Source organism: Dendrobates tinctorius, unplaced genomic scaffold (assembly GCF_039654945.1).
Source record: "Dendrobates tinctorius isolate UK_male_01 unplaced genomic scaffold, ASM3965494v1 ptg000308l, whole genome shotgun sequence".
NCBI classification, from domain to species: Eukaryota; Metazoa; Chordata; class Amphibia; order Anura; family Dendrobatidae; genus Dendrobates; species Dendrobates tinctorius.
Genome location: NW_027361975.1, coordinates 1,724,049 through 1,736,523, shown reverse-complemented (window position 1 = coordinate 1,736,523; position 12,475 = coordinate 1,724,049). Strand labels below are relative to the sequence as shown.

Genomic DNA, 12,475 nt, shown 5'->3' with positions numbered 1-12,475 from the left:
CAGCTTGAAAAATAATTTTAAAATCTGAAATGTTGGCCTACTGAGATGTATATTCAGTAAAAGCGCTCAATACTTGGTCAGGGCTCCTTTTGCATCTGTTACTGCATCAATGCGGCGTGGCATGGAGGCGATCAGCCTGTGGCTCTGCTGAGGTGTTATGGAAGCCCAGGTTGCTTTGATAGCAGCCTTCAGCTCGTCTGCATTGTTGGATCTGGTGCCTCTCATCTTCCTCTTGACAATACCCCATAGATTATAGCGCTGAGGTCAGGCGAGTTTGCTCTCCAATCAAGCACAGTGATACTGTTGTTTTAAAACCAGGTATTGGTACTTTTGGCAGTGTGGACAAGTAACAAGTCCTGATGGAGAATGACATTTCCATCTCTCTCTGAAATTTAGGTTTTTACTCCGACCCATAAACTTAATTAGGCTTATACTTTCTGGACTGTTGAGACCACTCTTCAGTAGTCAACTCATCATTATAGATAGGATTAAAATGATAATATCTCTAAATACAGTATTCACCCATCAGTCATTGACAGACAGCTCCCTACCACCCCCCACTGAAGAAGAAAGAAGAAATGCCAAGAAAGCTCCTTATAGAAGTTAAGGAGTGAGAGCTGACCAAATGCTTTGTGGCTATGGTCCATATAATAATAATAATAATAATAATAATAAATTTTATTTTTATAGCGCCGACATATTCCGCAGCAGTCCATATGACTGCTGTAAAGAATATTTCTTAAAGCAGTTCAGGCAAGACGTAAATAAAATTAAAACCTAATTTCAGGAAATAAAAACAGTGCAAAACCACATTTTTTTTCCCTCCATTGTATATGCATTCAAATTTATGGACAGCATGGTATAGAAAATTAGGAGCTGAGTAGAATGATAGGTTTGTCGGAAAAGTTTCAGTAAGCGTTGCATTTTATTTAGTCCACCTAATGACTGACAGCTATTTCTGCAAGCATTGTTGTACAGGGAAGCCTGTCAATCAATACAGGACCGCCTATTGGACTTGTATATACAGTTGAAACTATAAGTTTACATACACTATATAAAAGGTCGCATACATGTTTTTTTCAATATCTGACATGAAATCAGAATAAACCTTTCCCATTTTAGGCCATAATAATTGCTAAATGCCAGAATGAGAGAATGTTTTAAGGCATTTTTATTACATACAGCAAAGTCAAAAGTTTACATACACTAAGATTACTATGCCTTTAAACAATTCTGGACTGCCCATATGATGAAATCATGTATTTGGAAGCTGTATTTTTTTTGGCGACATCTGAGTTAGAGACACACCTGTGGATGTATTTTAATGCACACCTGAAACACACTGCTATTTTTGTGTAGCATCAAGGGAAAGTCTAAAGAAATCAGCCAAGATGTATTTTAATGCACACCTGAAACACACTGCTTTTTTGTGTAGCATCAAGGGAAAGTCTAAAGAAATCAGCCAAGATATCAGGAAGAAAATCGTGGACTTGCACAAGTCTGGCTCAACCTTGGGTACAATTTCAAGAAACCTGAAGGTGCCTCGTTCATCTGTACAATTATACGCAAGTACAAACAAGATGGGAATGTCCAGCCACCATAACGCTCAGGAAGGAGATGGATTCTGTGTCCCAGAGATGAATGTGCTTTGGTTCAACATGTGCATATCAACCCAAGGACAAAAGCAAAAGACCTTGTAAAGATGATGGCGAAAGCTGGTAAGATTTTCATATCCACAGTGAAACGAGTACTGTATCAACATGGACTGAAAGGCCACTCTGCCAGGAAGAATCCATTACTCCAAAAGAAACATAAAAAAACAAATTAATGTTTGCAAATGCACACAGACCAAAGACCTTAATTTTTGGAGACATGTCATGTGGTCTGATGAAACTAAAATTGAACTTTTTGGGCATAAAGACCATCATTCCGTTTGGAGAAAAAAGGCAAAAGCTTGAAGCCTAAGAACAACATCCCAACTGTGAAATAAGGGGGTGGCAGCAACATTTTGTGGGGTTGTTTTGCTGCAGGAGGGGCTCGTGCACTTCACAAAATAGATGGCATCATGAGAGAAGATGATTATGTGGCAATACTGAAGCAACATCTCAAGACATCAGCCAGGAAGTTAAAGCTTGGGTGGAAATGGGTCTTTCAAATGGACAATGACCCGAAGCATACTGCCAAAATGGTAACAAACTGACTCAAGGATAACAAAGTCAATGTTTTGGAGTGGCCATCACAAAGCCCTGATCTCAATCCTATTGAAAATTTATGGGCAAAGCTGAAAAGGCATGTGATAGCAAGGCGACCTACAAACCTGGATCAGTTACACCAGTTTTGTTAGAAGGAATGGGCCCAAATTCCGACCAACTATTGTGAGAAGCTTGTGGAAGGATATCCCAAACATTTGACCCAAGTCATTCAGTTTAAGGGCAATGGTACCAAATACTAATGAAATGTATAGAAAGTTTTGACTTTGCAACAAGTAATAAAAATGCCTTAAGACATTCTCTCTCATTACTCTGGAGTCTGGCAAATATTAATAATTATGGGAATCCTAATTGACCTAAAACGGGAAAGGTTTATTCTGATTTCATCTCAGATATTGAGAAAAACATGCTTATTATGTGTCTTTTTATATAGTGTATGTAAACTCCTGGTTTCAACTGCACATACAGGCACCAGGGATTTCAGTTAATAAAATGCAAAATGAAACTTTTTGCATCAAACTGTGTATCAATCTGATCACCTCTTCCTGTTCCATAACATCCTGCCTGCAGATCAGACACCAATTAGATATCATTTGATTCCCTTTAGAATTAAGGGAATGTATCAAGTATAGTATTTTAATACTTAAAGATTCAACCGATCAGCTGAACCTATGTTGGAAACACACAGTAAAGGCGGTTGGAACAGTAAAGGTATCTTCACACAGTGCTGCAGATTTTGGGGCACAAAAATGCACAGAAAAGTGGTAAAACTATTCTGTGGCATAAGTTCTTTAATGCTTGGGTTAAGTCTTCTTTTGATAAACATTCATGATTCAGTCAATTGAAGGTGAAGTAGCAACTGTGTTCCCTCATTCGTACAGAAATACATTTCCATCTATGTGCCATTATACAAGTCCTATATTATGCCACCTATTACGCCAGCAGACCAGAGAACATTAGAATATCCTCAGTCTGTGTTTCTAATAATTTATTCACGAACACACGCAATGCATGATAAAATTTTTGTTTTACAAAAGCAGAGGAAAAAAGGAATATCCTTAATAGAAGACAATGATGGCAACAGCGGTCCTCATAGTCTCAATAAGACTAGGGGATTTTTCTTTTTTTTTTTTACACTTAATCTCTACGTAAATGAATACATGATTTTAGGTAGAAAATCCTGCAGCTAGATACTAACCTACCAGTTTCACTCATATATACTTTTATCAATGTGAATGTAAAGTCTCCAAATCTCAACCACTGGAAGCCCAAGTTGGGTCTTGTGTTTTAGTGTTTGCCAGATTGTAGGATTAGCATTCCTGATTGCCAGGAGCATGACTTTTTGAACAGTACAATTTGTTTTTGTAATGGAAAATACAGTTTTGAGAGGTAATCATGATTGTGCCAACTTAGTGAAAGGTAGGTATGAACAGGTGCATTTTTAGTACATGATTTAAAATGTTCAATTTTGTGTTTCATGTGGGTATAAGTTTTCTTTTGACACAGATTTATCAGTAAAATATAGCAGTTTACAAAAAGTCACTCCAAGTTACTGATGGAGACGAGGAGAGTAAAGGTATCTTATCATCGAGCCTGCATTTCAGTCTTCTTTCTTGAACAAGCGGAGTCGTGACTTGTAGAACTATGCTACTTTCCTTGTTACAGAGCAATGGGAAGGGATATGACAACTGCTCAGAGCATAGTTCTCATTTTCATAGCTCCGCTATGAATTGACTTTACATACCACCCTCTCCATCCAATAAGGACCTGGGACACTGGACTGAGTTTTCAGAACTGCCTATTATACATGTTTTGTGGGATCTGTGGAATTCATAAACCTCCAAGAAAATAATGAAACACAAAGTAAAAGAGAAGTGGAGGCTGTGTATTTTCACTGGAGCTATTTTGTTGCTATTTAGAACTAGAATTATAATAATTTCATCTTTTCATGGATCCTCATTCGATGCTTATCAAGACTTCCTTTGCGGGTAAAAAACTTTCCGCACTCCATGCACAGAAATGGTTTTTCCTCTGTATGAATAACTTTGTGTTTAGCAAGGTTGGACTGGTTAGCAAAGCCTTTGCCACACTCGGGGCACACATACGGCTTCTCTCCTGTGTGGATGATCCGATGGGAAATAAGGTTGGAATGGTTGGCAAAGGATTTCCCACATTCGGCACACATATATGGTTTCTCGCCTGTGTGGATTATGAGGTGAGCATTAAGGCCGGACTTGCTGGAGAAAAACTTGCCACACTCTGGACAGGAAAAAGGTTTTTCTCCCGTGTGAATTCTCAAGTGCTTCACCAGAGCTGGATTATTGCTGAAACACTTCCCGCAGGCCGGGCAGACTACTGGCTTGTCTCCTGAATGGATTTTCTCATGCATTTTCAGATTGAATTTACTGGAAAACAGTTTGCCACATTCCACACAAGAGAAAGGCTTTTCCCCAGTGTGAACCCTTTGATGGCTGATGAGGCTTGGTTTATAGGTAAAACATTTGCCACATTCGTTGCAGGAAAATGGCTTCTCCCCTGAATGAGACCTCTGATGTTTGGTGAGGTAAGAATAAAGGCTAAAACTTTTCCCGCACTCAGTACATATAAATTGTTTTTCGTCCATAACATTCTCATTGTACATCCCAGAGATGTTGTCGCAATCTGCTTTGAAGCTTGCGGCTCCAGACGTTGTGGCAGAAAAATACAAGTTTTCGCTGTAGTCATAACCGACTTCATAACCTGAGGAAAGAGACATTTAGTGTTTAGTACATACTGAAAATATATTCTACAAACCTCTCACATTGTGAACAGATCTGTATGTAATCAGTAACTGGAAAATGTTTAAAAAAAAAAAAAAAAAAAAAGATAAATGGACAGAAAAACGATTGCATATTTCACTTTCAAGTTGATAAAAGGTCCCACCCAGGGGCAGACATACCACATGTGCAGCCGATGCAGCTGCACCGGAGACCGGAGGTGTAGGGCGGCCCCTGCAGTAATGAGAGCAACCTGGCCTGTTTCTCCGGCCCTGAGGGGCCCCTGGCCAGATTGCCCTCATATGCAAAGGGCAGGGGGCAATCCCTACAGCTCCACTGCCTACAGGTGAAAATGACAGAGAAGCGGAGCTGCAAGGATCCACCCTCTGCTTCCTGTCTGACACAGACGGGCGGCTGAATGTCGTCAGCATTCAGCGCAAATGTGCGTCAGATAGACAAAGCTGCCAGCGACGGTGATGTTGCGGGGGAACATGCAGAGAGGTGAGTGGTGCTGTGTGTGTAGGTGGTGGAGAGGGTGGCAATGATGGGGTTGGTGCTGTGTGTGTGTAGGTGGTGGAGTAAGCAATGATGGAAGTGGTGGAGAGGACAATAATGGGGGTGGAGGGAGAACAATGATGGAGGTATTGGGGGGGAAACCACTGATGGTTGAGGGGGAGAAAAATGATGGAGGTGGTGGAGGGGGACAACAATGATGGAGGTGGTGGAGAGGGTAACGGATGTACGTGATGGAGAAGGCAAAGATGAAGGTGGTAACATTGGGGGTGGTGGACAAGGCAGTGATGGGGGTGGTGGACAAGGCAATGAAGAGGGTGGTAGACAAGGCAATGAGGTGAGTGGTGCTATGTGTGTAGGTGGTGGAGAAAGCAATGATGGAGGTGGTGGTGAAGGCAATGATGGAGGCGGATGAGAAGGCAATGATGGGGTGGTGGAGAAGGCAATGATGAAGCTGGTGGAGAAGGCAATGATGAAGCTGGTGGAGAAGGCAATGATGAAGGTGGTAATGATGGAGGTGGTGGGGGAGAAAACAATGTTGGAGGTAGTAGAGAGGACAATGATGGGGGTGGAGGGGGAAAAGGCAATGATGGAGGTGGTGCAGATGGTACCAATGGAGGTGGTGGAGAGGGCAATGATGGGGGTGGTTGGAGAGGGCAATGATGGGGGTGGTTGGAGAGGGCAATGATGGGGGTGGTTGGAGAGGGCAATGATGGGGGTGGTTGGAGAGGGCAATGATGGAAGTGGTGGAAAGGGCAATTATGGAGGTGGTGGCGAAAAGGCAATGATGGAGGTGGTGGAGAGGACAATAATGGGGGGTGGGGGAGAACAATGATGGCGGTCTTGGGGGGAGAACAATGATGGGGATGGGGAAGAGGACAATGATGGTAGTGGTGGGGGAGAACAATGATTTGGATGTTGGAGAGGGCAATGATGGAGGTGGTGGGAGAGAACAATGATTGGAGTGGTGCAGAGGAAAAGATGGAGGTGCTGGGACTGCAATGATGGGGGGTGGTGGGGGAGAACAATGATTGGGGTGGTGGAGAGGAGAATGATGGAGGTGGTGGAGAGGACAATTGTGGAGGTGCTGGAGAGGACAATAATGGGGTAGTGGAGAGGACAATGATGGAGGTGGGTAGAGGACAATGACGGGGAGAGGGATGGAATTAAGTGTGACTTATAATGGACTTATGAACAAGAGGAGGGGGAGGAGGATATTAGATAAGGATGCAAAATGAATTGGGTGGTGGAGGAGGATGCTAAGCCACGGATAGTGTCCTCCTACATCTCACAATTCGTTGTGATGCTATCAGGGACTTAACCCTTTAATGACAGCCAATACGTCTTTTTACTGACCTGAGATAAGAGAATAGCATCCCCATACAGGTGACAATCCAGCAGCTGATAGCTGAACACTATAGCTGACAACGTGCTGTATCACAAATGATTAGTGTTAGCACCATCCAGATCTGTTTAACCCCTTAGTTGCTGCTGTCAAAAGTGACCATCTAATAAATGGTTAATAGATTGTGGAGGCTTCTGCTTTAATCTAATTGAAACACCGAGATCATGATTGTGTCATCCTGATGTTTACCATAGCAGTTCATGGCCAAATAGCGGCCTTAGAGTCTGCCGGCTGTAGTGGTCACTTCAGAAGTTAGTGACATTTAGGTGGTAAACAAACACTTTTTCATTCCTGCTATACCACTTTGCATTAATTCCTGAAAATCACCTGAAGGGTTAATAAACTATTTGATAGCAGTTTTCAATATGTTGAGGGGTGCTGTTTTTAAAATGGTATCACATTTGGGGTCTTCCAATATATAGGACTCCCAAAGTTACTTCAAACCTGGATAGGTCACTCAAAAAAATAAATTTTGTAAACATTGGTCAGAATTTAGAAAATTGGCTCTGTCATTAAGGGTGTAAAATGTATTGGAGAGTGGGAGTAGAGGCAATAAGGTGCATAGGACACTTTATCATGAACTGAAAAGTGGGAGAAGACACTGTCAGGAACTTGTAATGAATTGGGAGGTGGCGGAGGATGTTAAGTACCTGATAATGGCTTCTACCACCCTCAAATTCATTATGATGCGATCAAGTACTTATAATGGGGGGGGGCACAGAACAGGAACTAAGGCTATGTGCACACATTCAGGATGTTGGCAGGAAGAACGCTGAGTAAAAACATTTTTTTTTTTGGCAACATTTTTTACACGCTTTTGTTAGGTATTTTTCCCTATTAGAACAGGTGAAATAAGCTGCAAAAATTGACATTATGCAGATCTGAATTTTCTGCAAATCTGCAAGGAAAAAATAAGCAATGTGTGCATGAGACTTCAGAGATCTTATTCACTTTTCCTGTACTTTAAAACCTTGCACATTTTCCGTGTGCACACAGTCTTACAGTTAATTGGGGAGAGTCAAAGACTGAATAATTTATATTATTGGGCGGCAGAGATTATAGTTAATGGGAGGAACAGCGCTGCTTATCACTTTTCTTTAATGGTGGTGTACATATCTATATTCAGGGGGAGACACATGTATGTATACAATGTATGTCAATGTATGTGACCTTGTTATTTTCAGGGCTGCAACGATCGTGACAAGACGAGTCATGGCTGGGGGATGTCAAAATGAAGGTCTGACCAGATCGAGAAGAAACAGCATAAAACTGCTCTTATTTAGGCTAGTTTCACACTAGCGTTTTGAGGCGCACGCTTGCTGTGAAGCTCCGCCCCCTGCCACGCCTCCTCCAGTCAGCTCCGCCTATGGGGGCATGACGCTGCATGCGACCTGCGTACCCTATCTTTAGCATTGGGTACGCAGGCCGTGTGTAGGTATGCTTTTGCCGGCGCATGCGTCTTTTTGACGGTGCGCCGACCTGCGCCAAACGCATCGTGTTGCATTTTGGTGCGGCCAGCGCACCGTCAAAAAGACGCATGCGCCGGCAAAAGCATACAAGCGCACAGACTGTGTACCCAATGCTAAAGACAGGGTACGCAGGTCGCATGCAGTGTCATGCGCCCATAGGCAGAGCTGACCTCAGGAGGCGTGGTAGGAGGCGGAGCTTCATGGTAAGCGTGCGCTGCGCCTCAAAACGCTAGTGCGAAACTAGCCTTAGACGAGACATCAGCGGTAAGTGCATGGATGTAGATATTATTCTGTATCTACACTGTGAGACGTGACGTGGAGTGATGTTACCTGTAAAATCCCTTATTCTACATTCTCACATTTGTGTGAAATGTCCGTGTGCGTACCGTTTTTTTTTATCGGATGGCACACAGACTCAGTTTTATAGGTCCATTTACACATACATGAAAATCAGTGATCTGAGAATGCTTTGTTCTGATCCGATTTTGAGGATCAGCATAGGACATGCTTAATGCGTCTGTAAAAGAGGGCAGCACACCGACACTGCACACGGATACAGGAATGTAAATGTAGCCTTATTATGTATAGCACAGTCTCTTAGTATATAGTGTACTTATTATGTATATACTCACTTTTTATGTATAGCACAGTCCTGTCAGGAACACCGAACTGCACTTGCTCACTGAGCCAATGCGCGTGTCCTGAGTACAAAGACTGTGCACAAAGATACCTGCGGAGCGGGCAGCAGTGGTGACAATGCATGCTCCAGGACCTGAAGCACGTGACTGCTGGGGGCGTGGCCTAAGCTCCACAGAGCTAGGAGCTGCAGGGAAACTCCTAGAAAGGTAACTACAGGACAATGTTACCAAGGGGCATAGACAGAGACAGACACCAGATCAAGCTGAGGTCAAAACATGAGATCGCAATACAGTACCAAAGGATTAGACAGAATGGATAGTCAGGACGTAGCAATAGATCAGAAAACCAGAACGGGCATAGAAGGTACAATAGGGGTAAACTGTAATGGCGTAACGATAGCCAAGCCAGGAGGTCAGAACCAGAAAAGACAATAGAACCAAAACGAGAGACGGAGTACAGAGTGAGGGAACAAGCCGGGTCATACAAGGGAGGAAAACAAACAACGCAGAGTACACGCACACCAGGGGTCAGACACACCAGAATAGCAGTATAACTGACAGAGAATGCTAGTTTGGAGTGAGTATAAATACCCCTCCCAGATCCAAAGAGAGGCCGGCAAAAGTTAACCCTGTGAGAACAGGACATTAACCATGTCCTAACCATGACAAGTCCTTTAGTATAAAATGTACTCAATTATTATGTATAGTGCTGCCCTGTCCTTAGTTAAAGCGTTTCCTCTTTTTTTTATATATAACACCATCCCTTATTACGTACCATCCTCTCCTGTTATATATGGTACCGTCTCTTATTACATAGCTTCCTCTGCTGTTATGTAAAGCAATATATCTTACACCAGCTCCCTCTTTTACTACATAGACCCTTCTCTTGTTAGAATATAAAATGACTGCTGATCACGACCAGTCTATCAACTGGAGAGAGAGCCCCACTGTCTCCTATGTAATGTATATGCACCAGCCCACTGTCTCATAGGTAATGTATATGCACCAACCTCACTGTCTCCTAAGTAATGTATATGCACCAGCCGACTGTCTCATAGGTAATGTATATGCACCAACCCCACTGTCTCCTATGTGATGTAAATGCACCAGCCCCACTTTCCCCTATGTGTATATGCACCAGCTCCATTTTTTCCAATGTAATGTATATACACCAGCCCCCACTGCCTCCAGTGTAATGTATATACACCAGCCACAATATCTCCTTCGTAATGTATATACACCAGCCCCACTGTCTTCTATTTAATGTAGGTACACCAGCCCCAGTCTCTCCAGTGTAACGTATATACACCAGCTCCACTGTCTCCTATGTAATGCAGAGTGGTGAACACAGACAGAAAAGGGCCCATGTGCAAGTACATTATAAGGGCCCTTTGCAGTCTAATAGCTCCTCACAGTGTGCAACTCCAAATGCTTCAGAGGTGGAGATGATCCCCTTACCTCTTAGGCCCCTGTATGGTTTCACAGGTTGCACCAAAGACATGTCTGCCCCTGGTAATGCGTATACACCAGCCACTGTCCCCTATGTTATGTATATTCACCAGCCCCAATGTTTCCTAATCATAAAAATGCTCTGCAAGAAAAAAAATAAGCAGCATGTGCATGAGATATCAGACATCTCATTCACTTTGATGGTACCCGGGCTGTGCATTCAGAGTCGTGGAATCATAGAATGTTAGAGTTGGAAGGGACCTCAAGGGTCACCATATCCAACCCCCTGCTCAAAGCAGGATTCACTAAACCATCTCAGACATATGTCTGTCCAGCCTCTGTTTGAAGACTTCCATTGAAGGAGAACTAAACACCTCTCATGGCAACATGTGGAATCAGTGTTCATTTTGGTGGAGTTGGGAGTTGGTAGAAAATGGACCGACTCCGAAAATATATAATAAATTGGGTGCAGTAATTAAAGTGCAGTATGTGCTGTAAATGTTTTCATAATAATTTGGGAAAGTTAAAAAATGTCCTATAAATGTCTGTCCTGATCTCGGCTTTTAGTTGAGATGAATTTGTGCTGCACTTTGTGTACATGCTCGGTAGTTAGGCTGTGGAGTTGGAAGTCAGGGAAATTGAGGCGTCAGAGTTGGAGTCGGTGGTTTGGCTTACCAACTCCACAACCCTGGTTGGTATTGTAAAACTCTGCGTTCTTCCGTTGGGAAAAAAAACTGGGTAAAAATGCAACACGTGAACAAGCTTTGAAGCTAGATTTTATTTTGGTCAATTTTTTTAAACTGGTACCTTTTTTGAAGACTCTCAAATATGCCAATTTGCTTTTTTATGTTTGTCACTGTTGGCATCGTTTTTGTTTTCTAGATGTTTGACGGTAACTCAAATTCTGATTTTTTAAAAATTACTCCAGTCACTGCTACCATTGCCAATACTCAAAAAAACAGTACATATTCATCCCTAAATTCTTTATCTTTAGCCAACGCAGATCTACAATACAATAACGAACAATCTGACAATGCTAATAAATATCAATCCAGTTTAAATCAAGTCACTTTGCCTCCAACTAAGAACTGTATATCATTACAAGATAAGCATTTAGACGCTATTCCACTTTAGGTCCAGCATCACCTCAGATAGATCTGAAATTAAATTGGATGCCGACTCTGATACAGACCGCTTGAGGATATCAAAGCTCATCTTCCAGTCTCAAAGGAGTACAGTTGTGGCCAAAAGTATTGACACCCCTGCAATTTTGTCAGATAATACTCCGTTTCTTCCTGAAAATGATTGCAAACACAAATTCTTTGGTATTATTATCTTCATTTAATTTGTCTTAAATGAAAAAGCACAAAAGAGAATGAAGCAAAACATTGATCATTTCACACAAAACTCCAAAAATGGGCCAGACAAAAGTATTGGCACCCTCAGCCTAATACTTGGTTGCGCAACCTTTAGCCAAAATAACTGCGACTAACCGCTTCCGGTAACCATCAATGAGTTTCTTACAATGCTCTGCTGGAATTTTAGACCATTCTTCTTTGGCAAACTGCTCCAGGTCCTGATATTTGAAGGGTGCCTTCTCCAAACTGCCATTTTTAGATCTCTCCACAGGTGTTCTATGGGATTCAGGTCTGGACTCATTGCTGGCCACCTTAGAAGTCTCCAGTGCTTTCTCTCAAACCATTTTCTAGTGCTTTTTGAAGTGTGTTTTGGGTCATTGTCCTGCTGGAAGACACATGACCTCTGAGAGAGACCCAGCTTTCTCACACTGGGCCCTACATTATGCTGCAAAATTTGTTGGTAGTCTTCAGACTTCATAATGCCATGCACACGGTCAAGCAGTCCAGTGCCAGAGGCAGCAAAGCAACCCCAAAACATTAGGGAACCTCCGCCATGCTTGACTGTAGGGACCATGTTTTTTCTTTGAATGCCTCTTTTTTCTCCTGTAAACTCTATGTTGATGCCTTTGCCCAAAAAGTTCTACTTTTGTCTCATCTGACCAGAGAACATTCTTCCA

The 12,475-nt window shown here is 42.4% G+C and overlaps 1 protein-coding gene across 4 annotated transcripts in view; it reads right to left on the bottom strand.

Annotated features, from left to right (window-relative positions):
• Nucleotides 1-2,944: 2,944 nt before the first annotated feature.
• LOC141073604 (uncharacterized) overlaps nucleotides 2,945-12,475 on the bottom strand; it is a 103,047-nt gene continuing 93,516 nt past the window's right edge. For all 4 annotated transcript variants that reach the window (XM_073560896.1, XM_073560897.1, XM_073560894.1 and 1 more), the window contains one exon: nucleotides 2,945-4,949. In XM_073560896.1, coding sequence (XP_073416997.1) covers nucleotides 4,138-4,949 — 812 coding nt within the window. In that variant the 3' untranslated portion in view covers nucleotides 2,945-4,137. The remainder of the gene's footprint in view (nucleotides 4,950-12,475) is intronic.